At 41.5% G+C, this 27,780-nt stretch overlaps 3 protein-coding genes across 6 annotated transcripts in view; 2 read left to right on the top strand and 1 right to left on the bottom strand.

Annotated features, from left to right (window-relative positions):
• The window catches only part of EIF5B (eukaryotic translation initiation factor 5B), a 43,751-nt gene extending 36,462 nt beyond the window's left edge, over positions 1 to 7,289 (bottom strand). For both annotated transcript variants that reach the window (XM_026842132.1, XM_026842122.1), the window contains exons 1-2: positions 7,283 to 7,289; positions 6,115 to 6,119 (exon numbers count right to left, since the gene is read on the bottom strand). In XM_026842132.1, coding sequence (XP_026697933.1) covers positions 6,115 to 6,119; positions 7,283 to 7,287 — 10 coding nt within the window. In that variant the 5' untranslated portion in view covers positions 7,288 to 7,289. The remainder of the gene's footprint in view (positions 1 to 6,114; positions 6,120 to 7,282) is intronic.
• On the top strand, positions 1 to 10,987 carry TXNDC9 (thioredoxin domain containing 9). Of its 3 annotated transcripts, XM_026842162.1 has the most exons (6): positions 11 to 39; positions 1,368 to 1,373; positions 1,751 to 1,966; positions 4,198 to 4,316; positions 6,202 to 6,456; positions 9,448 to 10,987. In XM_026842162.1, exons 3-6 carry the CDS (start codon positions 1,778 to 1,780, stop codon positions 9,563 to 9,565), a joined length of 681 nt encoding a protein of 226 aa, XP_026697963.1. In that variant the 5' UTR covers positions 11 to 39; positions 1,368 to 1,373; positions 1,751 to 1,777; the 3' UTR covers positions 9,566 to 10,987. The 3 variants fall into 3 exon arrangements, with proteins under 3 accessions (XP_026697945.1, XP_026697955.1, XP_026697963.1); XM_026842144.1 differs by lacking the exon at positions 1,368 to 1,373 and having other exon boundaries at positions 1 to 41; positions 1,750 to 1,966; XM_026842154.1 differs by lacking the exon at positions 1,368 to 1,373 and having other exon boundaries at positions 5 to 40; positions 1,746 to 1,966.
• A 9,539-nt stretch (positions 10,988 to 20,526) lies between these two features.
• On the top strand, positions 20,527 to 23,951 carry LOC113486541 (lysozyme g-like). Its single transcript, XM_026860590.1, has 5 exons — positions 20,527 to 20,569; positions 21,397 to 21,486; positions 22,536 to 22,732; positions 22,988 to 23,126; positions 23,821 to 23,951. Exons 1-5 carry the CDS (start codon positions 20,527 to 20,529, stop codon positions 23,949 to 23,951), a joined length of 600 nt encoding a protein of 199 aa, XP_026716391.1.
• Positions 23,952 to 27,780: the final 3,829 nt, after the last annotated feature.

The raw sequence follows: 27,780 nt of genomic DNA on the forward strand, positions 1-27,780 counted from the left end.
GGCACGGCACGGCACGGCACGGCACGGCGCGGCGAGAAGGGGTGAGTGGCGGTTGGCTGTTAGGGGCCTGGCTCCTTGCCGTGGGTGGCGGGCCTGGGGAGGGTGAGGCTTTCCGTGGGGAGCTTGTCAGGAGCTGGGTGGGCGGGCGGCCGTTGTTTGTAACAGCCCCGCGGGAGCGCGCCGCGCCTGCGCGATGTCCCACCGTGTGCTGCCCGACTTGGCCCCGCCGGTGGTCGGTGGCGGCCGAGCTCTCAGCGCCCTTCTCTGGCGGAGAGGGCAGGGCCGCGGCCCGACCGGTGGTGCCAAGTCCCCAGGGAGCGGGCCGTGGGCGCAGACCCCCAGGTGCGTGGGGAACGGAGCGCCTGTTGGCACCCAGGCTTCCGCGGCCTGGGGAGCCGGGAGCTTTCTGAGGACCTCCGCCTGTAGTGGAGATTGGCTGGGGTTGGTTTTCCGTTTTTCTTGCTGTTTGCTTGGAGGACAAGCCTCCCTTTGCCCCAGCTCAGCAGGGTTCCCTCTCTCTCCTGAAGACCTAGTGGTCTCTGACCTGCGCTAGCAAAGTTCTTATTTCCTCTGAAAGTAGAAGGGGTTAGAAAGCACTAACGGAGAGATTTTGTAGTTGGCTGCTTCGAGGAGAAGGACTCAAGCGAAGGTGTTGCCGGTCAGAGCAAGCGTGGCAGTTACACGCGTGGAGCGTGGCAGCAGGGTTGGCACTGCTGATGTTGCATTACACTTGGAGTGCTGCCGTGATGCTGGTACTTTGCCCATCACTGCTTAATGCTTTCTTGCCTCAAGGTGTTTGCAAAGCCAATGGCACTTGTAGTTTGGCTATTCTGAAACACAGCCAGGAGTACTCTGGAACCCAAATTCAGCACATCAAATCCCTGGCCTGTAGGTTGAGAATCTGATTAGAGTGACTGTGCACTGTTCCTGTTTCAAAACTGTTACGTACTACAGTGATAGTTTTTGGTAGTATAAGTTTACTGAATAGAACAATCAGTTATGTTGCTCCAGTTCTTCATGCACTCAAGGCTTGGTATTTTGTGCCTTTTGAAGTGTTTGGTCAGGGAGAACTTTACAGAAAATTATTTTAGCTGTGGTTCTTCACACAATAAGGTAGTGGTGAATTGCTGGCTGCTATAGGGTTGTGTTTGCAGTAGCAGTTTTCTTGTACCAGTTGAAGAAGTGTTTTGGCCTAAAGCATTTGCTGTTGAGCACCTTGTCTTTCTTTTGGCTGAGGAGAGGGGTGTTAATTCAGATTTAAACATGTTAATAATCAGGTTCTTAAAGTAACAGCAATTAAACTACTGGTGGAAGCTTATATACTGAGCATTGCTTAGACTTGTTCTGAGACATTTTACATGTCCTCACAGCACCTTGGAACTTTCTGATTTCTGGAATTAGAAAATACATATTTATTAAAGGTATATGGATCTGGCTCAGGGTGAGCCTTCCTTTGGAACTGGTGAATTTTGCTTCTTTATGTTAACAAGTAATTTCAGGTTCCTGAGCACTTTCAATAGCTGCCTTTGGGATCGAGAGAATGAGACTTGACTGGTGTCTTTGTTGCCATCTGTGTTCATTGTGAAACTATTCTCCAGAGGGGGTTGCAATATAGAGAAGAACTATCTACTGTTGTCTTCAGATAGTATAGCATTTTGTTTCTCTACAGCGTGAACTACAAGTAGGAGAGGTCAGGCTTTTAATTAAGTGTTTGTATAAATGTTAATTCCACTATCACTGTTTCCACAGCTCTGAAGAGATCACTTTCTAGTTAAAGATGGCTGCTGATACCTCTGTTGAAATACTTCAAAAAGTTCTGGAGAATGAAATACTCCAGACTACTAAGGTTGTGGAAGAACATCTGGATGCTGAACTGCAGAAGCTGGATCAGATGGATGAAGATGAATTGGAATGCCTTAAACAAAGGAGGCTTGAGGCACTAAAAAAGGCCCAACAGCAGAAACAAGTAATTTCTGTAGTAATATTGACTCTCGATGTGTACAGTATAACAACCTTTTTGGAAATCCTAGGAAAACTGTAAATGTGAACTAAGTTTTTTGGGGGTTTGTGGGGTGTTTTTCCTTCTTCCTCACCTTTCTGTACTTACTAATTTTAAATTACTGAGGAAATTGAGCGTCTGTTCATGTGAGCATGCTTTGTATTTTTCAACAATTGTTTACAATAAGTGTAGGATAAAGAGTCTCATACAAAGATTTGAGTGCGTCCATATTCACTGAACGTTGCTGTCTGGAAGCATAACCCTTGTAGGCAACCTAATCATAAGCCTTTAGGCTCCTTAAGCTTCTGAATTCTGGAGGTTGTTACTTACAGCACGTAAGTGATGCGTGCTCTTAAGCTATTTTGTAGAAAAATGATAGAGGGTATTTCCTTGTTCCTAGGGTGGAATCATTTATCTCACTCGTTCTAACTCAATGAAATGTTGTCTTGGTATGACTGCACGTTTCTTCTTGCAGGAAAGAAACTCTGCTTTTATCCCCAGTACTTCATACTAAATTGTGGTCTTTATGCTCCCCAGAAAGTCTCTTTGAACATAGTTATCACCAAAATATTGGTGTGAGGCCTGAATTGTAAGTAGGGAAGTCACTGGTCTATTAGCTTACTCCATGTAAACAAACCTATACAAAGAAATAGACTGGGTTGGGGGGAAGGTGACTGTATTGAAAGGAGATTCTCTTGCTGTGGTTTGAAGGTAATGCTGTGCTTTGAAATGGGAACGCAGTAAAATGTCATGGCATGGTTGAGATGCTGGAGATCAGGCAGTGTTAGCGGCTTTGTTTTTCTAACCACAGAAGGAGAAAAAGTGGCATGCTATTTGCTTGTCTTCAAAAGTTCAGTTTATATTTGATTCTAGTGTTTTCCTTTTTTTCAGACATCATAACACTTGGGTGTTCTTGGATGTGAACAGGTGGTGGTTCTCATGCAAAAAAATGTTCATGTCAGTTGATCTTAAGTCACCATTTATTTGCATTTTCAAATGCAAATTTGAAATAGTACTCAGTAAAAGGAGTATGCTGCCACACTAATCTGGAATAGGATTGTGCAGAGGGGCATTAAAGCATACCCACTGTTGGAGGATAAGTCATCATGGATGGATTTGCATCATGATGACTTCTTCATGTGCTCATACTTTTATGCATTTTTAATATGCATAATGTTCAGGAAATTTTTTGTTCTGTCCTAATCTAGATTACAGCATTTTTTGTTTGCTTGGAAACTTCATCTTTTTTTCACTCTGCTAAAACAAAACTGCAAGATCAAGAACAGTGATTTATCTAACTTTTTTCCCCCACTGGAAACTAAAGTTTTTTGACAACTTCTGTCACACTGCAGTACTTCAAATCATTTAGCTTAGTCTGTACTTGGTTTCATACACAATTAACTTTCAGTATTGTAGAAGCTGGGTTTTTTTTCCGAAGTACATTTGTTGAAAATCTAGATTAGTTTTTTCTAAACTGTATATGCACATAATCAAGAGTTTTTGAAGTTGTCTGTAAATTTTAGCTTGTGAAGCTGTGTTTCTCCATACATTTTATGACTAATATACATGTGTTTTCTGAATGTTTTTCTGGAAGCCTAGCTCATATTAAGATACCTTCAGTGTATATTTTATAGATAAACATCATCTGTTGCCAGTGAGTTGTTAGGCTTTTTTCTCCCTGTAATTTTCACAGAGGGGTAAAATGAGAAGAAATCTATTTTAACACTTGTAATGACTTGAATCAGTTTTAGACAAGTTCTTTGAGCGTAAAAAAACATTTTAGAGTGAGTGGTCCAAGCTGTTGATTAGCAGTTTTCAAATGCTGAGAATTTTCTGATGTTGGTGTTCTCTTTGAACTAGTCTAGCCTTACTGAGATGCTGCACTGCAGACATTGATGCAGCTCTGTATGAGATTTGTATTTCCAAATAAGCAGAGTAGCCTTACTGCTCAACCATCTATCTGTTGTTGAGAAAGAAGCAACCCTAAGGTATTGTTTATTGTAGTGGCATTTGTGTATTTTTCAAACAGAACTAAATGGGGGGAAGTAATTTGTTTATCCTCCTATTACTGTATGAAATGGGTTTCCCACTGCAGGCCCCCTCTTTTAATTTTTCTTAGTAAAAGCTGTAGAGCTTGCATGACAGGTGTAGGACTAACAAACTCCATGCTAATTATTTCCTTTTATGTTTTCCAAAAGGAGTGGCTTTCAAAAGGACATGGAGAATACAGAGAAATCCCAAGTGAGAGAGACTTTTTCCAAGAAGTCAAAGAAAGTAAAAACGTCGTTTGCCATTTCTATAGAGATACAACTTTCAGGTATAGTAAATAAGCTATGCTCAAGAACCTTTTGCTTACAGATGTCTACAAAAACTGATGTGTTCCTTTGTTCTTTCAAATCCCACAAAAAAAGTAGGCATTTTTAGAAGTATCCAAATTCCTTCATTTTCCAAATCTCAGTCCCTTCTCAAGGTATTTGATTTTTTTCATTCCAGTTAATCAGAACCTGATTTGACAACAATTAATACTCTGTTACACAGATGATTAGAATATAAATGTATAACTTTGACGAAATTTGAGTACTGTTTCATTATTGATTTTGTTTGAGGGAGCCAGGTCTGTAAACATAGTGACCATACAAGAACAGCATTTCAGAAGCATCGCTTTAGTTATTCCAGACAGAGATATTCTGGATAGTTCTGGCAAATGAAAATATAACACAAAACTTGTCTAGGCATCTTCAGAATTTAACCTTTAACTTTGAAAGGATCTGTGGATACCAATTGCAGCTGCTTTCCCTTTGTGCCTGTGCCTTTGTGATTATGTCACTCTTTTAGGGTGTGAGAGACCTAGATCTGAGAGTATGTCCTGACTCAGAATAGGAACCTAAATTAAGATCTCCCACTTGGAAGAAGTTCTGAAGTCCTGGGTTGGTTGTAGGCTGTTCCTCAGTGGGTCTGTCTCAATGTCTTCTGTTAAAACGCAGTTGCAAAGTAGAGTAGTTTGTTGGAGGAGGAGCCAGTTATCCTGTTGTTGGCAGGTTGGTTGTTTTTTTGCCCCCCAAGGCATTATGTTCTCTCTACCTTATAGAATATAAACTGAAACAGCCTTAATGTGAGAAATTGGAAGAGTTGGATTCTGCAGAGGTATCTGCGTCCTACGTTTTCAAAGTTAAATGTTTAAGTTGCAGAAAGATCTGAAACGGTTGTATTTGGCTAGCTTTTATTCAAAGAAGTTGAAAAACTGTCTCTGCAAATAAAGTAGCTTAGGACAGGTTTGAGTCGTTTAATTCTTGTTTCTTGAACCAACAAAGTCTGTAGACTCAGGACAAAGAACTTTAGAGGGAGTTCTTTGTAAAATGTGTTGTGCTGACAACCGGCTTGAAAATGTGTCAGGTTTACCAGCCAATTATCAAGTTGCTTTCAACCTTGCCCACTCGATCTTTTTGATCTGCTTGGCTCTCCTCTTGAATTAAAGGACAGTCACATCACAGAGTTCATGCAGCAAAGCCAAACCACTTAAAGAAGACAGTGCAGAAAGTTGAGATTGCAGATGACAAGTCCACATATGTCTGCCATCTGACGAGTATTTTGAGCAGTTCACGTTACCTTAGCTGAGAAACAACATTTGTGTGCTCACTCCTGTTCCATTGCAAGAGAAAAGTGAAATATTTTTGCCCAGAGTGTTACTGAAGCTGTGCAAATCACTTTTTTTTAACTGTACAATGAGTTTTACTGCATCTCAGTTGTTGAGGTAGTGACTGAAAAAAACCCAAAACACTAACATGTAGAGAGTACTTTTCTGAAGATGTGAAGTTCATTATAAAGAAATTATCTGACAGGCAGTGAAGCAAGAGCAGGAATATTAGAAGTCAGAGGGAAACTTCATCAATAAATGCAGGTCTTAAGAAAGGAGAGAGGCTTTCAGGTGTGTAAGGGAGTAATTAGGAAGAAATTAGAGAAATGGATGGTGTAATTGTGCAATAAAGGTGCTCCAGGGTGTTATTCTATTAGCCATTAAATTCAGCTACCTTTGAAACACAGTTTCTCTTGAAACTAAATTCCTAATTTATGAAGGTCATATCTGAGGAATTAACATGATAGAACTAGCTCTTTACTGTTCCTTTTAAACTTTCTGTAAAGTACAAATTCTTCAGCATATTGATTCTAACACTATATATTTCGCTTTGGTTTTGTTTTAACAGGTGTCAAATAATGGACAGACATTTGACTGTATTGGCAAAAAAGCATGTTGAGACAAAATTCTTGAAATTAAATGCTGAAAAATCTCCTTTCTTGTGTGAGAGACTGCGCATCAAAGTAATTCCCACTCTAGCACTAGTAAAAGATGGAAAAACACAAGACTATGTTGTGGGCTTTACTGATCTCGGTAACACTGATGACTTCACTACAGAGACCTTAGAATGGAGATTAGGCTGTGCAGACGTAATTAATTACAGGTAATTAATTGATTTGTGATTGTTTTGTTTTCAGATACAGTGCAAGGAGAACATACAGACAGGAGAATCTGAAAAGTTTGTATCTTTGATACATTGTATGCTTAAAACATGAGAGTTTAGGCCAAGTTACTTAATCTATGTACTTTGGGAAGGGAAAGAAGAGAGTATCTCTTTAGCAAAGCCTTGAGACATTACAATGAGTGTTGTCCTTTTTGTACAGTAATAAACAGAGGTCTTGCCATGAGGTATAGAGTAGCTACACTGCTTTTTTTTTATGGCCTCTGTGTCACACATCTAAATGCTTAGATGTCACAGACGCAATTGTCATGACACAGATTGGAAGAAGCCCAGAGAGTTGCAATGGTTCTGTGATCCCCTTGTGTTAAATTAAGGTCCAACACCATAATACAACTGGTTAGTGATAGAAAACAATTTAAACATGGAAAAGGATAATAGGCAATGTGTTCCCATTTAAATCTATAAGAAAGAAAAGGAAGGAAAGAAAAAGAGAGCCAAAAGAAATCTGGTTCACCACCCCTGGATCCAGTGTTGTCTCAGGTCCTGGGTCTTGGGTGGTGGGTGCACACACAGCAAAGTTTCTGTCGCCCTTTAAGTTTATTTTATCAGCTAATTAACATACTAGGTGTGGAGGGGCAGATACTCCACAAACTTATTTCCATGAGAGACGAGGAAAAAGGTGGAGTGTGTGTTCTGCATGTACATTGAGGGGGAATGGGGTGCACCACCCCTTGTCCAATTGAGTCAGTGGTCATGCTCCTCATGCCCACCTTTGGTTTTTCCTCTGTTCCCACAGACTTCTGCAGACTTCATGCTTCTTGAGCAATCATCCAGCTTCTGGGTGGAAATGCTCACCTCTTATTAGGCCTTGTTGCCTCTTACACAATGCAGCCAATGATTAGCAGTCCTTGTTCTTGTTTGCAAGTTTAGCAGTCCTTGAAACCTTGTTTGGTTTCACTCGGTCCATGTTTCCCCTCTCTGGGGTTTATCTAAGGAGTTTGTCAATGCAACTGCAAGGGAGTGGGGATTGGCATTTCCTTGGCACTTCCTTGACATTCCTTAAAATAATCACAAAGACCATGGCTTGTCCTTGAGGTTATCTGTGTTGATAAATGTTTGAGGTGTTCTTTTCTTCAGTTCCTTGCAGCAATGCAGTAAAGTTTGGGCATTTTTAATCCACTTCAGAGAAAATTCAGAAAGTTGTCCTTAAAGTGCATCTTAGTCCATATTACACAGATGAGTATTTGGGGTTTTTTTGCAATCAGCAGTACAGAAAGTGAAAATAAGTTGCAGAAGTGCAAATTAATTATTGTGTAGAAGTAAATATTATCATCATAAATCCCACAGTTAAGACTACTGGATAGAAGACAGTAGAAGATAATTGTCACCAGAATAGCCTAACTTTACAGGAGAATCATTTACCAGAACTTTCTGCTTTGCTTTCCAGTGTGTCTAAAAGATAAAGATATCTTTTTAGGTTAATTTTGCCCTTTGGCTTTTTTTTTTTAATTTTAAACTTCATTATCTGAATTCATTTCAATGTTTAATGTCCATGTTTTGGCAAGAAGTACTGTTGTATCTTAAAGGCAAAGAAACTGCTGTTCATTTAGCTTAGTAGCTGTTGAACTTCAGAGGAAATTATTGAAATGAAAACTTGTAATTCAAAACCAGTGGTAAAATGCATTTCCCAGTTCAGTAACAAGCAGATATGCAGAGGAGTGAAGGACAGCTTGGATATATATTCTAGATGGCAACAGCATTTTATGGGAGAAATCTTTCTAGTGGGGTTGTACCAGGCTGCATTGAATTTGCTAAATGTTCGTACATTGGCTTTTGGCATAATTTTACTTCCTACTTGACTCTACAAAGTACTGTGTATTTCATTCAGCAAATTGTGGAGTGGGGGAGTTGTTGTAATGTCCCACTCTAGAGTTCCTGAAAAGGAGATATGGTCCTTCTCGGAGCCTAGAAACAGTTCTTTGCTTCAGTGTGTGGGATAGGAGATGGTGAAAGGATATACTGTATTTAGGGGAGAAACTGTTCAGGTCCCATTGTTTGACCAAAATCAGGATTCAAGTGGTGTCTTGACTTATTACTGACATGTAATTAACTAGCAATTAGTGGACTGTACATTTAGGATCAATATCAGCAAAATGTCATTTATGAAATGTTAATACCTGTGAATTTCTGAACACCCTTCTACAGCTATTTCCAGAAAATTCTACTAGCTTACTCACTGACCCTTAGATGCAAACACCTCACAGGTCATGTGAGTGACAGCACTTTTTTGCAAAGCACCCTTTTCTGAGCAAGGGGAGGGTGTTCCCCTCCTTGCACACTCCCACTCTAGGAGAGGTGTGTGCTCCAGCTTTATGTGAACGCCTGCTGAGCCCAACAACACATGGACCCACACACTGCTGGGAACGCCCCTACAAGGTCATACATGCACACTGAGGCGTGAGTCCCTCCATAATCCACTAGCTGGAGTGCAGCGTCCGATGGGGAAACTGCTCTGTCTGGCCTAAGCATAGATAGTACCAGGTGACTTCTGGCAGTACAAACCCCAGGTTTGACTCATCTGTTTCTACTCCAAAGTTCATGTTAAAAAATTTTAGCTTCTTTTATACTTCTGGCTCCTCATTTATTTTGAAAACTCTCTGTAATTCACTGGTTACTGTTTAATCTGACAGATGGCTTCTTTAGCATGATCAGTTTGCAGCAAAAGCCATTTCAGACAGTCTTTCTTTAGAGCTCTACTCACAGGTGCTGTTTGCACTCCTGTCTTAACTACAGTTATCTAGGCCATTTTGTCCAGGATGTGCTATGCTAGCACCACAATGCTACATAGGGTGCCCTTAGGGAGTAGGAGTTGTGTTCTCTTACAGTTTTTCTGAAGAAACAGGGAATTAGAGATGCTACTTACTGTCTGCATGAATACAGTGTTAAACAACATGTCTTACTCTTTTCTTCTAGTGGAAATTTGATGGACCCACCTTTTCAAAGTCAAAAGAAATTTGGAACAAGCTTTACAAAGTTGGATAAGAAGACCATCAGAGGAAAGAAATATGATTCAGATTCTGATGATGACTAGAAAAGCAGCTAAATGTATTTGTAAATCATCTTTTGTTTATGCTTGGTACATTTCTACGAATGTTTTTTATAAAGCTTACTGCTTTTCATTACATCTGCACATAACGCTCATTTTTCTATACAGTTTTATACAGCTGAGTCATAGCAGAAAAAAGCTTAAATATTTTCTTTTTCCTCTTTTGGAAGTCATTTGTAATTCAAAAATCTGAGTCCTTCTAACTAAATAACATGGTAAATGATGAACTTTGTCTTAAGTATAAGTTTATGAAGTGTTTTGAAGTAACTGTTGCAAACAACTGTACCAAGTCGGACCAAAGGTCCCTCTGGCCCAGTGTCCAGTCTCAGTGGCCAAAAGCAGATGCACAAGGAAGAGTGAAAACAGGGTGAGCAGGTAACAATACTTCCCCAGAATGTACTTTAAGCAGTCTGTGGCTTGGGGAACTCTGAGAGCATTTGCTGGTTAAAGTCGTGGAAGAAAAATCTCTTTAAGTCCTCGTAATATTCTAGCATCCACATCGTATGGCAAGGAGTCCACAGTTTAACTGTGTTGTGTGAAGAACTACTTCCTCTTGTTTTCCTTGAATCTGAGTTCCAGAGTTTTTTCCAATTTTCTTTATTGAAGCAGATGATAGACACTTTTAAAAATTATTTTCCCCTATCAATTCCTCTTCTAGTTGTCTTTTTAAATTTACTATTACTTAAATTATCAGTAAAGCATCACAGATTTATTAGTAAGGGAATTGTGCATTTTAAAAAATGATTGCTTATCTTATGGTGCCATATCATGACATTGAAGAACTTAACTAAGTTGCACTATAAGTTGTAAAAACAGTTGTAACTTCGGTGAATTCTGAAATAGATGGTCAAGAGAAATGCCCCTTTACCATCTGTGTATGCTGCATGTTAAAGCTGATAGAGCGGGTGATAGCACATAGCAACAAGCCTATTGAAAACAGCCTTGTTCATGGATTTGTATAATTCTGTGGGTTTGAATGTGTGAATTTTATAGCAGATGCTTTGTACAAGAGAGTAGAGTAGAGAAAAGTATTTGGGAGAAACCTTGATCCGTTAAGTTTAGATATAGCACCGCATACTATGTACTATTCTTCAATAATGGACAGAATTTTCATGGGAGATCTTTGGAACACAACGTAAAATTTCTGGCTAGGTGAAGAGTTGATGACTTTTCCTTTTGTTTAAAAAAAAAAAATAGTTTGCTGTGTGCTGAAGGACCCTTTTGAGGTGGTACTTTAAATCCAGTTGGTCCCAAAAGCAGTGAAGTGGGTCTAGTCAGTCTTGCTGCCTTGTAGTGGAGCACATGTGTGACTGGGCCAGCCCAGCAATATATCTCTGTAAGTAAGTTTAAAAAAATTATATTTTATTTCTGTTCATGTACATTGAAATAAAATTATTTTAATTCTAATGTTGACTTTTGTATCCTTTCAGATAAGGTGGTCTAGGTGCTGTGGGTTGTTTTTTTTTTCTTTTGATAAGGTCCGTGAGAAAGTTGCATGTGCTCTTTCTAGATCTCTAGCAAACTACATACAGTTCTATCTAGCATTACAACATCCCTTTGAGAAGGCAATCATCTTAAGATGTACACAGTTGCCTGTTAATCTACTAGAAGCATAAAGTAGACTGGCTTCAAGTTGATCTCCTTTTTAATCAACAAACTCTCTAAATGCATCAGAAAATGCTCTTTCTGTTTGTTTTTTTTTTTTAATCCAGTTGGGTGAAATTTAATTTAGGAAACCAATGTTCCAACAATATTTTTTTTAAGAGTGCCTTGGCAGGATTCATCTCTGAGTCCTAATTATGTTGAATAGGCTGCGGAAGTATAAAATCATGTCTAATGTAATTGCGTGCTGTGTGGAAACATACGGGCTTGTCAGGATTCCAGCACGGTGCGTTGTTAGAGGTTATTCGGTTCCACATGTGAACAGCCTCATTACAAATTCAATGCAAGTATTAGTCAGAGTCTGTGGTTTAACGTCACTTCAAGCTGCTGATTTTTTTTTTTTCTAGGTTAATCTTCAGTTGGATCTCTTCCTTCATCTGGCTTGTAATATGGCCACATGCACTCCAGTGCTTATCCAAGGAGTTTGCAGGAATGCGTAGTTTGGGTAAAAGGGGGAGTTGAGACTGTACTAAGTTTCAATTTATTTTGAACTAGCAGCCTTTTAGATCTGTCTGCTTCAAGTCTTTACTTTCATGTCTGCTTTCTGCGTTTTTCTGTCTTGAATGAAGATTAAAACTATCATTGAACAGTCCTCTTGGTAAGATCTTTCTTGATCTGCATGTTACTTTGAGATGAACAATTGAAATCCAAGAATTTTATTTTGCCTGAAACTTAAAAATTCTTTAAGAACTGGTTTCTCTAAGATTCTGGTTTGAGTAGTGAGGAACAAATTATTCTTACACAGTAGAGTATATAGACACATATGAAGTGTCCATGGTAATAAGATTTAAGTCAGCAAGCTAGAAGTATAAACATCACAGAGAACACTGACTCAAATGTCACCTGTACAGACTTGAAAGCACAAAGTTTTGACTTTGTCAACAGCCATCTAGTATCAATATGGCTGATAGATGAGAAGGTGATGATACGCAGTATCTAGAGAGGATGCAGGTTGCATGTGATTAATCACAGCAGAAGAAGATCGTAAATAAGGTTCCTGAGCCTAGACTAATCACAAAATGTACCTGGTCTGGCATGTGTTAGCCATGACAAGGTATTACACAATAGAGATGAGAAATGTTCACATATAGCTTTTGAAGTTATGGGGCTTATGCATGAACTCAGCATGTAACTTTAGTAATGATTAGTGCTTAAGTCTGTGCTTGATGTTCGCATGAAGTAATCATTAAAGAAATGCACGGAGGCAGTAATAACCAAACAAGATCTGTGTCGTTCAGCTCTTGATGCTAGATTATTTGGACTTGACTGGATACTCTTGTGCCATCCCATGTCTGCTCAAGAAATCTATCTAGAAGTGCTGAATTGAGCTTTGGGAAGCATGAAGAAGTCTGGTTCCTGAAAGAGAAGGGATGAGAAAAACTCTGGAGAGGGCAGTGACTGAGCAGCTGCTCTCAAACCTCATTAGTAGGCTGGATTGCCTGTAAGTGTAATGAGTCATTGAGGGAGGTCAACTCGAAAGATTAATTGATGCCTTCCAGTTCTTGGTTCCAAGTAATCCACATAGTGCTATTTCCCATCTAGAATACTTTTCTGCAGAAAATTTGGTTTTTGAACAGTACAGTCTTTAAAACAAGCCTTTTATCTTCCATGTATGAGTAAAGCCAGTGCCCTCAACCCAGTGCATGGGATGCTGTCATGTCTCATATACACAGAAACAAATAAGCACAAGTTGATACAGCAATAATACGTATTTTGTACTTGTTGCATATTCAATAGCCGTGTATTCTACTTTTTTTCAATGGAAAATTCTGTTCAGTAGTGGGTCCATATGTCTGTCTCTTTAGAACAGCTCTTTACAGCCGTTTGAGAGAGAGGGTTACGCTTCAGAGTTTAAGGAAAGCCTCTCTAGGAATTGGAGGTGGAGGGTACTTGATGTGACAGAAGAATATTTTAGAATTGTTCTGAGGGGGATGTTGCCTCTGAGCCCCCTCTAAAGGATAAATAATTAGGTAAGTTCCATCACATTTGAGCAAATTACTGCTCTGAAGGTCTACTCTGATCTTTTGTTCTTGGATCATGCTTTGGAGCCTTCAGTGTTAAGCCAGTCTGATATGACTATGATGATCCAAGACATTCTGGTCTCCCAGATGCTCCTTATTATCTGTCCCCTGGAGGGCACCATTCTGCATTGTATGCTGCAGAAGGGAACACATGCCCATACCTTCATCAATTCAAGTTAACACATCAAAGTGGCTAAAGTAGTACATACAAGACCAAAGCATCACTTAGTCTTCAAATTCAGTGGACTAATTTTAAGTGTGTGTACCCTGAGAAATATTTGATGCTTGTTGATGGAAAGGGAGTAGTTAAGAAAACTTGCTTTTAGAAATCCTATGAGGTGCATCTTCTAAGGCTACATTTCTTTGGATTAGCTGTTATGGCCATGGTTTGATCTGCCTAAAACAATCCACTACTGATCCAGGAGCCATGTTGCTGTGTTAGCTCAGTATGGAATCTGTGTTAACACACTTTACCTTTTTAAACATAACCTGTTCAGACATCATCTGCCCAGTAGTATGATTTCAACATGTCACTCATAAAGAAGGTTTAAAAACTAACTTATCTGTTTCACAAACCATGCAATCTTCAGTAACCATTGGCTTTTCCCAAGATGACATTGTATGCAAATCAGGTGATTGTAATACACAAAACCACATTAATTCATTTCCTGATCTTCTTCCTCCCTGTTAATTATTTCTTTTGTTAGTGTGCTGCCCTAGAAAAAAGGCCTGAAATTGCTTCCTGTTTGTTTCTTAAAATGTTGACTGTCCTCAATGCTTTGTATTGTGAATTCCAGTCACACAGAAATGCTCTTAATAGCTATCATAGAATCACAGAATGGTTTGGGTTGGAGGGGCCCTTAAAGATCATCTAGTTCCAACCCCCCTGCCGTGGGCAGGGACACCTTCCACTAGCCCAGGCTGCTCAAAGCCCCGTCCAACCTGGCCTGGAACACTGCCAGGGAGGGGGCAGCCACAGCTGCTCTGGGCAGCCTGTGCCAGTGTCTCACCACCCTCACAGTAAAGAATTTCTGCCTTATATACAATCTAAATCTACCCTCTTTCAGCTTAAAGCCATTACTCCTTATCCTATCACTACATGTCCTTGTAAAAATCCTTCTCTGGCTTTCCTGTAGGTCCCCTTCAGGTACTGAAAGGCTGCTATAAGGTCTCCCCAGAGCCTTCTCTTCTCCAGGCTGAACAACCCCAACTCACTCAGCCTTTCTTCATAGAAGAGGTTCTCCAGCCCTCTGATCGTCTCTGTGGCCCTCCTCCAGACCCACTTGAGCAGGTCCATGTCTGTCTTATGTTGGGGGCACCGGAGCTGAACTCTACTCCAGGTGGGGTCTCACCAAAGCACAGTAGAGGGAAAGAATCAGCTCCCTCTTGATGCAGCCCAAGATATGGTTGGCTTTCTGGGCTGCAAATGCACATTACTGGGTCAAGTTGAGCTTCTCATTAACCAGCACTGCCAAGTCCTTCTCCTCAGGGCTGCTCTCAAATCCATTCTCTGCCCAGCCTGTATTTGTGCTTGGAATTGCCTTGACCCTTGTGCAGGACTATCTCCTGGCTCGAACTTCAAATGACTTGCTTTAGGTGATGTATCTGTCTTTAAACTGGGATGTGAACTGACATAAGATCCAGTCCAGTGATCTCTTTGCTAGAACACATTTCCTACAGTAAAATTCAAAGTCTCGTTTTAGAGAACAGAAGGCAAATACTTTTTTCCTCCCACACTTCTGGTCTTAGATATTTAACATGATGGCTATAGAGATGCTTTGCACAGAGTGGGATGTCATTTCAGAGCCCACCTGCATTCTTCAGAAAGGCAAGATAAAGGAAGAGATTGGGGCCCTCAGCACTTGTTCACTTCTGAACACAATGAAAACCGAGAGCTTCATGTCTTACAAGACCTTTGCTATCATTACTTACAGGTATGCTAGGAGTAGAAAAGAATATCTGTGGAAATGTAATTATTAAACTGGCTGTATCCCTTTAAAAGTTGGGAAAGACAGCTCTAGAGGGTTTGTTTGAGATGATGCTACAGATGCATGTTTAACTGGCCAGTTAAAGTAGGCATCCGGCATGCGTCAGCTGTCGTGGGCAGCTTCCCTATAAAGCAGTTAAAAAGTCTGTGAATACCTGCTGTTACATGTAATTACATCCCAGACAAAAGGAACAACCTGAGAAATGCATCTGCCTGCTGATGTTATGAAACCGAAGTTGAAACTCACAACAGAGACAGTAATTAGCATGGGTATTGTTCCAGATAATTTTAGACAGTATTCTCACCACCCAGTGAAATGCAATACTATAACCTGCAACCTGAAGGAGAATAACATGTACAATATATAATGCTTTTCAAAATGATGCTCCATTTTGATCACATCTCCATTAAGTGGCATTAAAAAAGAAAAAACAAACACCTCACCCTGGTACCTCACTTGGCATGAGGAAAAAAAAATACAAAGTGAAAACCTGTGAGTAGGAAAGAACTGGTGGTGTTGAACCCTGGTGTGCTTTTGATCTCTTTGTTTATGTAAAACAAGCTTATGTAAAACAAGTGGAAAATGCTATTCTGTCAGGTAACATTTTTTTGTCCACTCTGTACTCCCTTTAGCTCAGTGTAACTAACAGTGTCAGCGAAAGGCCAAGGGAAACCATGTCTGTGGTCACTGACTGCAGCTTATTGCCAGGATGCTCCTGTGAATACCAGAAAGCTTTCCCGCCTTGTAAGTTTTAGAAGATGCGGATACCATTTGATAAGTGAACTTCTCTTTCCTTGACTTCTATCCCCTCCCTCCCAATCACATGCTGCACTGACCAAAATCCAGCACAAGGGGAATATGTACTGGCACCTTTTACATGTAAAAATTACACCACAGCAAAAGGAGTTTAAAATTATAGGGTGGTTCATTTTGTTTTTTTTTTTTTTAATTACAACATTTGTATCCTTTTTCTTTAATATTATTTTAATAATAACATAACATTTCCATGGCTTTCATATATTTTCCCTACTACCAAGCATGATGGCTAGCAACCTACTGTCCTTCTAATTGAAAGTCTCACAATATCATGTGAATCCAAAAAGCTGTGCTTCTAAACAAAATACCAAGAATAATAAAGAAAAATATAAAAAGAGGTATAGCAGTGTTATGAGAGAAGGTAACATTTTTCAGGGGCGTCAGTCTAGCACATTCTTGGGTATCCCTTTATGAAGTCCAGCCATTTAGGAAGAGCTGCTTCAGTCATACACACAAAGATGCCTTCTAACTCATCCCCTCTTCAGCCTATCAAAAGTAGCATCGTATCACAGCTGTGTACATCCCTTCTGACAGGTTATGGGCTGTTGGAGGTAGACCTTATCTGACTCTTAACATATTTTTCCAAATTAAATCTAGCATAAAAATGAGAAAATATGCTGTAGTAGTGACAGATGCAGCCCACTCTCACTAAGCGGTTCACCTGAATTTGATGCTCTGGATTTACAGCCCCACAAAAAACTCTGAGCAGAAGATCATGTTTTCTAACATCCTGCAGGTCCCCTTACATGGTGGTGCCTTGGACAAATGCACTGGCTTAGAGCCCTGCCCCACTCAACGTATGTGAGATGACTTTGTTTCCACAGAGGCTGTCTGCTTTCTGCATTCACTCTAAAAGGCAGTTGTCAAATTTTGTGAGGATAAAGAGGTTTTTAGCAAGGAAAAGTCCCATTCATAACACTGCTGAAAAAATATCCTTGTTTGGCCTTATACTGGATATCATGTGAATACAAGGAACCTTTCCCAGGGACCTAAGAGCATACAGCAGCACGGATAAAAATAATTATATTTAAAAGATAATATCTGCCATTCAGTGAGTAAATAAAGAGCAATGCAATGCAGAGTATGCATCAAGAATTCATGTGACAGTATTGTGAAATGGAAAAAATAGGTGATTACATGGGTAATAAATGAGAGAGAAAATACATAGCAAAGACAAAGAGTATTTAAATTAAAAACTTTATCTTACCATCAGCAAGTGGACAATGTGTTAGGAGAGAAATCTTGCCTAAGGTCAGAAGCTAACTTTTCAAAAAAAGGTCCCAAGTCATTAGCATGAATATGGGTTCAGTGACAGAGGAACGCTAGTTTATTATCACTAACATGATACTGTTTTTACAAAAGGTAGCTGGATGTTAGTACTAAATCATTTTCATCTATTTGAGAGAACACATCTGCTTCTAATACAGACTATCTTGTTCTATAGACAATAAACTAATACATCTGCTGGGTTTGTTGCCATCAAGCTGTGCACTCTGACCTTTTCCCAGCTCATTTATTCTGACTTTCCTCCCCTCCAGCATTTCTTCAGTCACTATTTCCTTTTAAAAGGATTAAAGCCACACTATACATGTGATGTCTCTGTTTTCTGTTATTTCCAAAGATACCACATAGATTCTTACCTTACATTATGTCAAACATTACCTTTTACTATTTTAAATGTTAAACCCTAGTAGAAGAATTGACAGTCTAGTCTGAGATACCACAATAAGGTATCAGTCTTGTACGTGAAGAATGGATGCCTAGCCTTGTTGTAAACTTTGGGAAGCTGTCTATTATTTCCATATTTCACCCAAATAAATGAGTTTTATACTTATGACTCAACTCATATCCCAACCCTCCTGTAACAACAAGGCTCAGTTCTCCTCCTTCCTACTATCTCAGGATCTAAGTCCATGATATTTATGTTTATTGATTTTTAAGGTGAGAAGGCCCACTTGATCATTTCCTGTGCTTTACAGACTAATAACTATAGCTTGGTTTTGAACCCAGTAATTAGTATCTGGACAAAAAAGTGTTTTCTACTCACCACATCTCAAGCATAAAAGAGAGCAATGGGAATAGGTGGATTTGCAATGTATTCAATAATGAAAAGGAAGCTGCTGGAAGAAAAACTTGCTTTCCTAGCTTCCACACATGCTGGACAGAGTCTTGGAAAGAGAAAAATGTGTGGAAAGGGACAGGATTGAAGGGCACTGGCTTCCCAGGCTGTCTTTCCATCTCCAAGTGACTCAGATGTTTTACATACGTGAAAAGTGTCTCGCACACAAGTTGCAAGACTTTCAGAGACCCTCTGTGCGCCCCCACTGGTTTAGGCTGCTGAGAGACCAATTTCCTTCCTCCTTACATCAGCTGCAGCATCTCGTCTCCCCAAATCTGAAAGTCAAACCCTGCCTCTGCTCTCAAAATATTCAAGTCACCCTCCTGAATTAGGCTTGCTGTAAGCAGTGAGATGCTTCTCTGTAATTGTCGTTTTTATAATTCATATGAAAGTACAGTACTTAATTAAAAGCTTGCCAATCTGAAATCATTGAGGAAATGAGACAGAAAATCCTTCCAGAAATGAGTCCAGCCTTATCTCAGATGCAGAGCAAGGAGAGTACCGGACAGGGATCTGCTTCTTGCCTGTCCTCTGCCACTGATTCACCGCAATGCTTTCTGCAAGTCTTTTATTGTGCATCAATGTCCTCATTGATGGAGGAAAAACAGTATTTATTTCCTTTCACAGAGTTGTCCTGAGTCTTACTAACCACCATTTGTGCAAATCTTTGGATGAAAGGAATAGTAAGAGTTCTAAGCTCTTAATATATATTACTTATTGTACTTTAAAACAAATGTCATCATGCTAGGTAGGAATTAACATTCCAAAGCCCATAGGGTGGGTACCTTTTCATACACATATATATAAAAGTCATCAAGTGACCTGTCTCAGAGGAAGGCTGACTGAAGACAGGTGAGTCTGCATTTGCTTATAGAATATTTATTTAGAACCAGAAGCCTTGGTTTTGTTTTGATTTAGCATTTTGTCAATATTGTGATTGCTATGCTGTTTCTATCTACGGCCAGTAATGGCTTTTGCGATGGGAGGGAAAAAAATGCTGATAACTTAAAACTTTATAATCTGGCAATTTGCTGCATGTGGAAACAGCTACAGCCGGTAGCTTTTGATGGGGTCCCATATGGATTTGCCATTGAATCCATAGGTACTCAGTCAAGCTATATTGATCTGGGCTTGCGAATACTCAGCGTTAGTGTTAGAGCTCAAACTGAGCTACTGTGTGTACCCAGCTCTGGCCATGGGTGTTTGCCTGAAGAAGCTCACTCAGGACAAGGGAGTCTTTCCAACGACACTGGTGGACTATTTGTGTTTCTGCATCCATGCAGCCTGGTTTGCAGTAGAAATACAGGCCAGAGAAAAGGTCACACACTAGTAAAATCAATAAGGCATTTTCAAGTGTTAACAGCATTGCAAGATGATTGCCTGCAAGACTCATGGCATGTTTTGTATTTGAAACCCTCCTGAGGAAAAAAACATATGTAAGCCGTAAAAACCGCTCAGTTTAAATGCATTCACCAGCAAGGCAAGTAGTCAATGCTTTTTGCAGTTGATACCTATTATCTAATGACATTTTGGAATTTTATTAATAAGCACAACAGATGTATTTATTACTAAAGTGATTATCTGCCATTATCGCACACAGAAATTAACACAGAGAGAGTATTTCCCCAGATAAATCTTGGAGTTTCCTTGCAAGCTCTTAGTAGAGAATTAAGGGTCATATTGCTTGATTTTTGAAAACATGTTTCTCCAAAAGACAAACAAAAATCCCATTGCCTTTTGAACAGAGAAGCAAAAGTTGTGCACTCTGTAGAACATTAGACTTCAAACATGTATATAATTAAAGCAAGGTCCTGTACCTTCTCATCATAAAGACATGCTACAGGTGTCTAGGAGGGGCCATGTGAGCAAGCCATGTGAAGTGACGGGAGCTAAAAAAAAATCTCTCCTGGCCCAGGCTGCTGACAGGGACCTCCCTGCTCCTGAGCTCTCCAGGCTCAGCCCTTCCCTCTCAATGTGATGGTGTAATGGCACAGGAGATGGAAAGGACATTCAGTTGCAGGAGAAGCCTGTATCCCCCAAACAAGGAGGAAATAAGGAGCAGGTGGGGTTCCCATCACTTGCCTCTCCTCCCACCACCACTCTCTGAAGCTGGTGGCTGCATCCTGTGCTGGGGGTGAGGCGGGGAGCATGCTGCAGAGAGGGTGCCTCTGCTCCCCAAGCTGTCTTCAGCTGATGCCATCCCGGTCTGGTGCCTTGGGGTGGGAACTTCTGGCATGCAAGCTTAGCTACAGGACTGTTGAATATCAGCACTGATTTTTTCAAGTTTTGCAAACCACTGTGTTTCCAGGTCTCCTGGGGCAGCTGAGGAGAGCCATCGCCATGATCCCTGCACTGCTCTTGCTGGGCCTTATGGCCCTTGTTGGTGAGCCAGGGTTGGGTTTGGGTTGCTGTTGGAAGCATCCTGAGGACTGTTTGCAGAGGGACGAGGAGAGGAGGTGTGCAGTCAGGCCTGAGGTCCCCTTTCTGCGTGGCACTGTAAAACCCTGTGTAGCTGAAGGCTGCCATATGAGGCTGCTTGCTGCCAATGTGTGTCCTTTAAACCAGCACTTCTGAAGTACGGGACTGACAACAAAAGAGGGTCACAGACATACCTCCTCTTGATTTTCCCAGCTAACCTCATCCAATCTCTCTGCCTAGTCAGTAATGGTCTCACAAGTGTGACAGTCTGTTTGGTGGAGGCTGTTCATTCCTCAGCTACTGGGGAAGCAGAGTAGTTTGCCTAAGCTGAGGCAAGCACTCTCCTAAATTAATTCCTCACCAAGTTACAGAGGGATGCAGGAGATGATCTCTGCCAGGGTGCTCAGGTACTGCCAGACATCATCTGAGGGATTCCAGACATTGGTGGGCATTGAATGGGAAGAGCCCTCTGAAATAAATGCAGAGGCTGTGGATCCCCTCTCCCATACCAGCCTTTAGACCTAACAGGGCAGATGCCTATTCATCTACATTTTCATTAGATTCATTTGCTTCAACCTATTAAATTAGAAAAGAACAAATTTCTGTTCTCTAGCTTTCTTTGATAATGTTACCAATGGAGAGCAGTGGCAACCATACAAACATGATCAACACAAGGTGATGTGGGTTACAGGTCTGGATGAATCCCTCGTGCTTGACTTGTATGCACTTGGAGCGTGCTGTACAATACTGCTCTGAGATCTTGTGTTCAAACACCTCCGTTTAATTTTTCAGCTCCATCCATGAGTTACAGTTGCTATGGTGATATAAGTGCTCTTCAAGCCCCTGCGATTTCCTGTACAACAGTAAGAGCCCCAGACTGTGGTAGGTATCATTCATTGCTTGGTTTGTCAACCTGTTTGTACTTGACAGAAAGATGCTTCACCTTCTGTTACTGCCACATTAAATGTGGTGCAGCTATTCAATTAGCCAAAAGGGAGAAAAAGCAACACCTCAAATGACAGGTGCTGTGAAGCCTCCAGACCTGGTGGGAAGTTGGAGGACAAACTTCAGGGCTCACAGTCAGGATCCTCAGCCTCTAAGCAAAGGGAAATGGCTCAACCCTTTTCCAGTTAAAACAGCTTCTTTATCAGCCAGAACTTTAGCGTCAGCATCCTCACAAAACCCTGGGGGCCTGTCTGCTTGAAAGGAAAGATGTACACACATCTTGAGTGCTGGTGTGTGAGCTGAGCTGGCCAGAGACACAGTTTGCAGGGGGAAAGTCCCAGGTGTGTAGCCATCTATCTCTGGGTGACCCGTTTTCGGTAACTCCTTACCATTTCCCTCTTTCTTGCCTTGTGTTATTGCCTCATGTCACTGCACAGCTGACTACATTGGGTTCACACTACTGAGAACTCCAGGGACTTTGCCACATACCTCAGATGTAGGCGCCTCCAGAGCAAACACCTGACTACGGGTGTCCAAGCATGGATCTGAACCCACTTGCTTGTTTTCAAATTGTTTCAAAATACTTTCAAAAAACCCTCCACCTTTCTATACACAGACTAACAACATAGCTGTTGCAGCAGTTTAGCAGGTCAGTAGTAATGCATCTCTTGATTTTTTCCAATGTAATTTTAAATTTCAATTTTCCAACTCCAGAGCTGCATTTCCAGTGATGTGGCAGCAGAAGAGAACCACAAACATGTGGTCCCACTCCCAAGGAACTGCCCTCTTCCCCTCATCATCCTCGGGTACTGGCATGGCAGCTCCTCAGCCTATAGGGCTGTGCTTGTTCCTCAAGCACTATTGCCCAACTTGGTGTAGCTGCATTTTTTTCAGAACTCAAGTTACTCCTTTGATACAGCTGCTCAAGGGGAAATTGAGGGGTTTGGACAGGAGGGTGAGTAAGTATGCCTTTTTCTACACTGCAGGAATTGCCACAGTACAGAGGTCTGCTGAAGCAGACATTGTGCGCCTGAGGAAATACGAGATCCCAATTAAGAGAGTAGCCAGAAACCTGTGCTTGGACCCGGCGCTCATTGCTGCCATCATCTCACAGGAAAGCCGTGTCGGCCTGCTCCTGGACAATGGATGGGACCAGGAACGTCACAAGTACGGCTTGATGCAGGTACATGGAGATAATTAAGTATGAGTAACAGAAAAGTAATGTAGTGTATATCCCAGGGCCTTACCTTAGCAAATGACTGTTCTGTGTTTGAGATAGCGCTTAAATGCATTCCCTCTACATCAAAGCTTGTGCTTAAGTGTTGTCCTGAATAAGATCACTTCAGTGAGTCACAGCCTGCGAATACAAAGAAGAGGGGAAAGATACAGTGGTGGTTGTGTTCAGAGGGAAACCCATTTTCTTGCTTGACTTTTCTAGCTTGGTGGGCAGCAACACCACCCCTTTGGAGTGTGGGATAGTGAAGAACATATAAATCAGTGCTCAACTATCCTGGTTCTTTCAATTAATGAAGTACGGGCAAGACATCCTACCTGGACCTGGGATCGGCAGCTGAGAGGTACGTGGTGGGCTATATACTAGAAAGGGAGACACACTGAGTGATGGGAGTGCTGTGCATTTGTTGATGTCACTTTTAAGGGAAAAAGAGCATAAGTCTGGCAGATTTTACAGCATCTATTACCAAAAAGAATCCCCAGAGTTTTCTAGTTTAAAAGAGGCAATCCCAAAACAAGCAGACTGGCAAGAGGTCTGAATATAGATGCAGCCTCCCAGATCAAAGCAGCATGTGCAGGGCCTCCATGTCTCTGCCAACCAAACAAAAGCCACTGGGGAAGGCATAAATTGAGGCACTGCAACACAACAGACTTATCATGGCAGGCTGTTAAGCCGTGTCAGGGAAGCCTTGGATCCAGGTTTGCTTCTAGTCCATTTTATTTGCATGCTGATTTGTTCACCCTTTACTACTTCTTACTCTCTCATCTTTCTTCTGCCACTGCCTTTTTAGATTACACCCTTTCGTGGGACAGGTGTGCTATTCCCACCTGCATTTGGAGACAGTCGTGGGTTCCTTCACTAGAGAAATAAGGATTGTGCAAAATCAGTTACTTTTCAACAACAATGAACAATTAGCAATTTCCCAAGCAGTTGTGTAGGCTGGTGAGACTCATGGCTCTTTTGGTTAGGAATTTTTACTTCAAAATCTTTATGTTTTACTTATAATCCCATAACAACTCCTTCTTAACTTTTTCCAGGGGGAATCTGCACCTACCGTGCAAAAATGGGCAACCTCCAGGTCTATGAGGAAGACCCATGCGACAGAGACAACTACTACGTCAACAGCGTAATTAGGCGAGCCCAGTACTTTAAGAGACATGGGTTCTAGCTCATAAACCCACCCCACCACCAAGCCTCTCCCCTACATAGAATAGTCCAGTAGTGATTGTAGTACCCAGAGCAGTTCATTGGGTTTTCTGGCAGGGCCAATTCTAGTGGCAACGGCACCTTGCCCGCTCCTGCAAACCCCAGCTCACCACTTGTCAATGGGCGAGCTCAGCACTGCCTTCCAGGGGACCCACAGGGACAAGATACCACAAGCTCAGGGCCTTTGAAAGGCAGACAGGGACAGACCAGCAAAGTTTCAGTGTTGGGTGAGGAAGATGACTCTTCCCATTTGAAGCGGAACCCGGGGCTGTTCGTGCATCCCCCAGGCACAGGCATGAAAGCAACTCTCCCTGGGAGTCAGCTCTTTCCATCTCCTCTGTCCACCTCCTTCCCTCTCCCTGGACAATGGAAGGGATGAAGCCCCTGAGTTAAAGTATTTCTTCCCCTTGATTGTGCTGGCTACAGGGCAATGAAGAGACTTCTCTCCAAGCCTGTGGTCTCCGCACTAGCTGTGTATTCCTGTGGCCAGTCTTGTGGGGCACAATGGAAAATACGCTTCTGTTAGTTTCCTGAGCCCTGAAGCCCGCAGCCATGGTGGGGCTGGAGACAGGGTGAAAAGCAGCCTCACACAGGGGAAACCCTCTATATGGGCAGCACTGCCAGCACCATAACAGGCATGCAAAACACGTTTCCATTAGAGAGCAGCCCTCTGAGCAAGAGCTGACCCCAAACATACCTGCCCCAGGAGACCGTATCACAACAGTAGTGTTGGTAAAAAAATACCCACAACCTTTCCTGCTTTAGCTTTGGCACCTTTATGCTGGGTTTCCTCCAAGTTTAAAAGCGTTTCAGCATCTGTCCCTCTGCCAGGAATCCCAGCTTCTAATTAGGAGTGAATTAGCTCTGGGTTTATAAGCTCTGTTTGAAAGTGTTCTTCATTGTGGATGGGTCTGGGTGCAAAATTATGTTTACTAAGAATAATACTGAGAACAAGAGAAAATAAAGATTAATGTTGAATCCTAATGTTGAATCCCTTTTTTTTTTTTTTTTTGTCAGTGGGCTCTGGTGGGCAACAACCTGTGACTTGAGTAAATAACCCAATTTGTCACTCTTGGAATGGGTCTAAAACTCAGCTTGAGAACAGAGAGAGGAAAATGGTGTCACAGACTGGGGTGGGTGAGAAGAGCCAGTGCTTGGGCAGGGCATGAGGCAGCCCGAGCCCAGTCATTGCCCCCAGATCTGTGACCAGGGGAATAAGGAGGTTCATGTTTAACCTTTTGAATAACTCTTTTGGAAGAATCAGGGCACCTTTCTGTCAGCTCTCACCATCGCCAATGCAGAAGCAATGTGCCAGGCAGGGTCAATACAGACAGCGTGAAAGCTGGTTTGGAGACAGCTTTTGTAAATGGAGCAGTTTTAATGCTGTGATCCTCATCTTGACAGTCACTCATCTGCTTACTGTTGCAGCAAGGACTGTGCATGATTAATGTATTTGCAGGCAAACTCATTTTATCATCTCTGGAGACCAGAGGGAGCTCTAGGATCTCTAAGGTTACCGATTTTTTTTTTTTTTAAGACTACAGAAAAGTTTAATGTTGAACAACCGCAGGTATTGAAGTGTGTATTATTTAGTCTTTAGTGAGTTCTGTACTATAGTAAGATAACTTCAGTAAAATCATTACTTTGTAATACAAACTTATGAAACATATCATGTGGTTTGATCCCCTCTACTTGAAATAGCTTATGTAAGATTCATAAGTTGAAGTCTTTGGAGAATTATGTTATATAATTCTCTGTGTTATACAAACCTCTTATGTAAAACCTATGAGTGCATTTTTGGTAGATCAGTATAAACTTCAAATGGGGCAGGGAATCTCATTGCGGCCTATGAATATAAAGTTGTTTTTTGAGTTTGGGGGGTGAACAAGAGTGGATCTTTCTTTGGTTCCCTTCATGTCGCCCTTAGTTGCTGCCAGCAGGCTCCTGTCACCACTACTGGCGTTGCCATTCCTGCAGATCTGTGAGTAGCTCAGGAGTCCAATTTCTGCATGCGTTACCTATGAAGCTGCTGCTTCATGTTATGGTAGCAACACCCAAGGGCCTGCAGACCTGCCTGATGGCTTGTGCAGCATTGTCACAAAGCGTTGTTTATTTTTTAAGTCTATTTAAAAATCCTGATTACAGGTATTTCGTATTTTGTTGCAAATAATATTTTAGGGTATCAACACTTTGCAGTGAATGAGGAAAATCTCTGCAGCAAATGAGCTGAAACATGATAGCTGGATAAATTGTCAGGAAGGAGTAAATGATTAACGAACGTTTAACACTGGGATCCCGCCTTAAGATCTGAGCAAAAGCTTTCCTGACAAACAGTGAGTTCAGATTGCTTTTCCCTTCTGACCTTTTCCTGGTCACACATAACTGAAAGTTACTGGCTGGTGTACACAAGACTGCTGAGGCTGCACTCTTGGTCACCCTTTTGACCAAGTCTATTTTAAAAAAACGGACAGCTTGCAAAGTAAATGATCTAATATCAAGTAACATATCAGAAAAAGCAGAAGCACAGGTATATTGGATCTGGTTGGGATGGAGTTAACTCCTCCCATAGCAGCCCTCACAGTGCTGTGCTTTGTATTTTTCCTTAGAAAGGTGTTGGTAAGTCACCAGTGTTTTGGCCATGGCTGAGCAGTGCTGGCACAGCATCCAGGCTGTCTCACCAACATTCCCCCTCACCAGTAGGATGGGGATGGGCAAGATCTTGGGAGGGGACATAGCCAGGAGAGCTGACCCAAACTGACCAAAGGGATATTTCATACCATATGACATCTGCTCAGCAATAAAAGCTAAGAGAAAGGAAGGGGTGGATGAGGGGTGTGGGGCATTCATTATTATGATGTCTTCTGGAGAAGCTGCTACACATACTGAAGCCCTACTTCCCAGGAAGTGGCTGGACATCGCCTGCTGATGGGAAGTAGAGAATAAATCTTTTGTTTTCCTTTGATTTCGTGTGTGGCCTTTTTTTTTTTTTTTTTTCCCCATCCTGATGAGGAGGAGAGTAATAGAGCAGCTTGGTGGGCACCTGGTGTCCAGCCAAGGTCAACCTAACCACAGCAGGTAATGAAAGAAAAGCTGAATCAGAGGAGAAAGAAAAGTCTGGGGAATCACAGATCAGGCCATCTGGCTGCAACACCAAGGAAGATGCAAGAGTGACAAAGCAGCAAGTAACATTCAGGAGAGCTCTGGAAGCCTGACTTGGCAGGGAAAAACCACCTCCACACAACTCACTAAGTAAGTGGCCAAGAGTACAAAAGTACAAAATATAAGTACAAAAAGCACTGGTTATCAGCAGTTTGTGGTCAGACTGGTGACGTGTTTCAAATGGAGCTGCACAAGCCTGTCCTACACCAGTTTCTCTCAGATTTGTGGTTTGAAAATGAATGGTGGACAAGAGCTATCAAGCCATGGGGTGATGGCCATGCTGAGAGGGAACATGAGGACTTCCACTAATGGTTAAAAACTATGAAAAACTGTTAGGAATCAAAGTACTGAAATAAACTAAACATAGGCACAAAATATTCGAGAAGCTCAAGCAGGAGCATAAGCAGGGGTGGAACAGGCAGGTGACCATCCCACAGAAAGGGCTGTGGAGGGGTCCAGTGGGAACCCAACCAGTAGATGCCAGGGGAGATGGGGAAAGGAAAAAAAAAAAAAGGAAAGAGAAAAATTATATTTTGAGGTTTATTTTTATCATAGCACTGTGTATGAAGCACTTGGGGTAATTGTCCTCTCAGCTGTTCAGCTGTTAGCAGCAGTGAGGGTCACCTGTGGTA

The sequence above is a fragment of the Athene cunicularia genome (genome assembly GCF_003259725.1).
Source record: "Athene cunicularia isolate RWA chromosome 1 unlocalized genomic scaffold, athCun1 chr1_part1, whole genome shotgun sequence".
NCBI classification, from domain to species: Eukaryota; Metazoa; Chordata; class Aves; order Strigiformes; family Strigidae; genus Athene; species Athene cunicularia.

Excerpts from the sequence above, each read along its gene's own strand:
- TXNDC9 (XM_026842144.1), top strand. The coding sequence starts at position 1,778 with ATGGCTGCTGATACCTCTGTTGAAATACTTCAAAAAGTTCTGGAGAAT. Across the intron at positions 4,317-6,201 it reads TATAGAGATACAACTTTCAG|GTGTCAAATAATGGACAGAC; the intron begins GTATAGTAAATA and ends TTGTTTTAACAG. Across the intron at positions 6,457-9,447 it reads GCAGACGTAATTAATTACAG|TGGAAATTTGATGGACCCAC; the intron begins GTAATTAATTGA and ends CTTTTCTTCTAG.
- LOC113486541 (XM_026860590.1), top strand. The coding sequence starts at position 20,527 with ATGATCCCTGCACTGCTCTTGCTGGGCCTTATGGCCCTTGTTG. Across the intron at positions 22,733-22,987 it reads ACAAGTACGGCTTGATGCAG|CTTGGTGGGCAGCAACACCA; the intron begins GTACATGGAGAT and ends TGACTTTTCTAG. Across the intron at positions 23,127-23,820 it reads CTGGGATCGGCAGCTGAGAG|GGGGAATCTGCACCTACCGT; the intron begins GTACGTGGTGGG and ends AACTTTTTCCAG.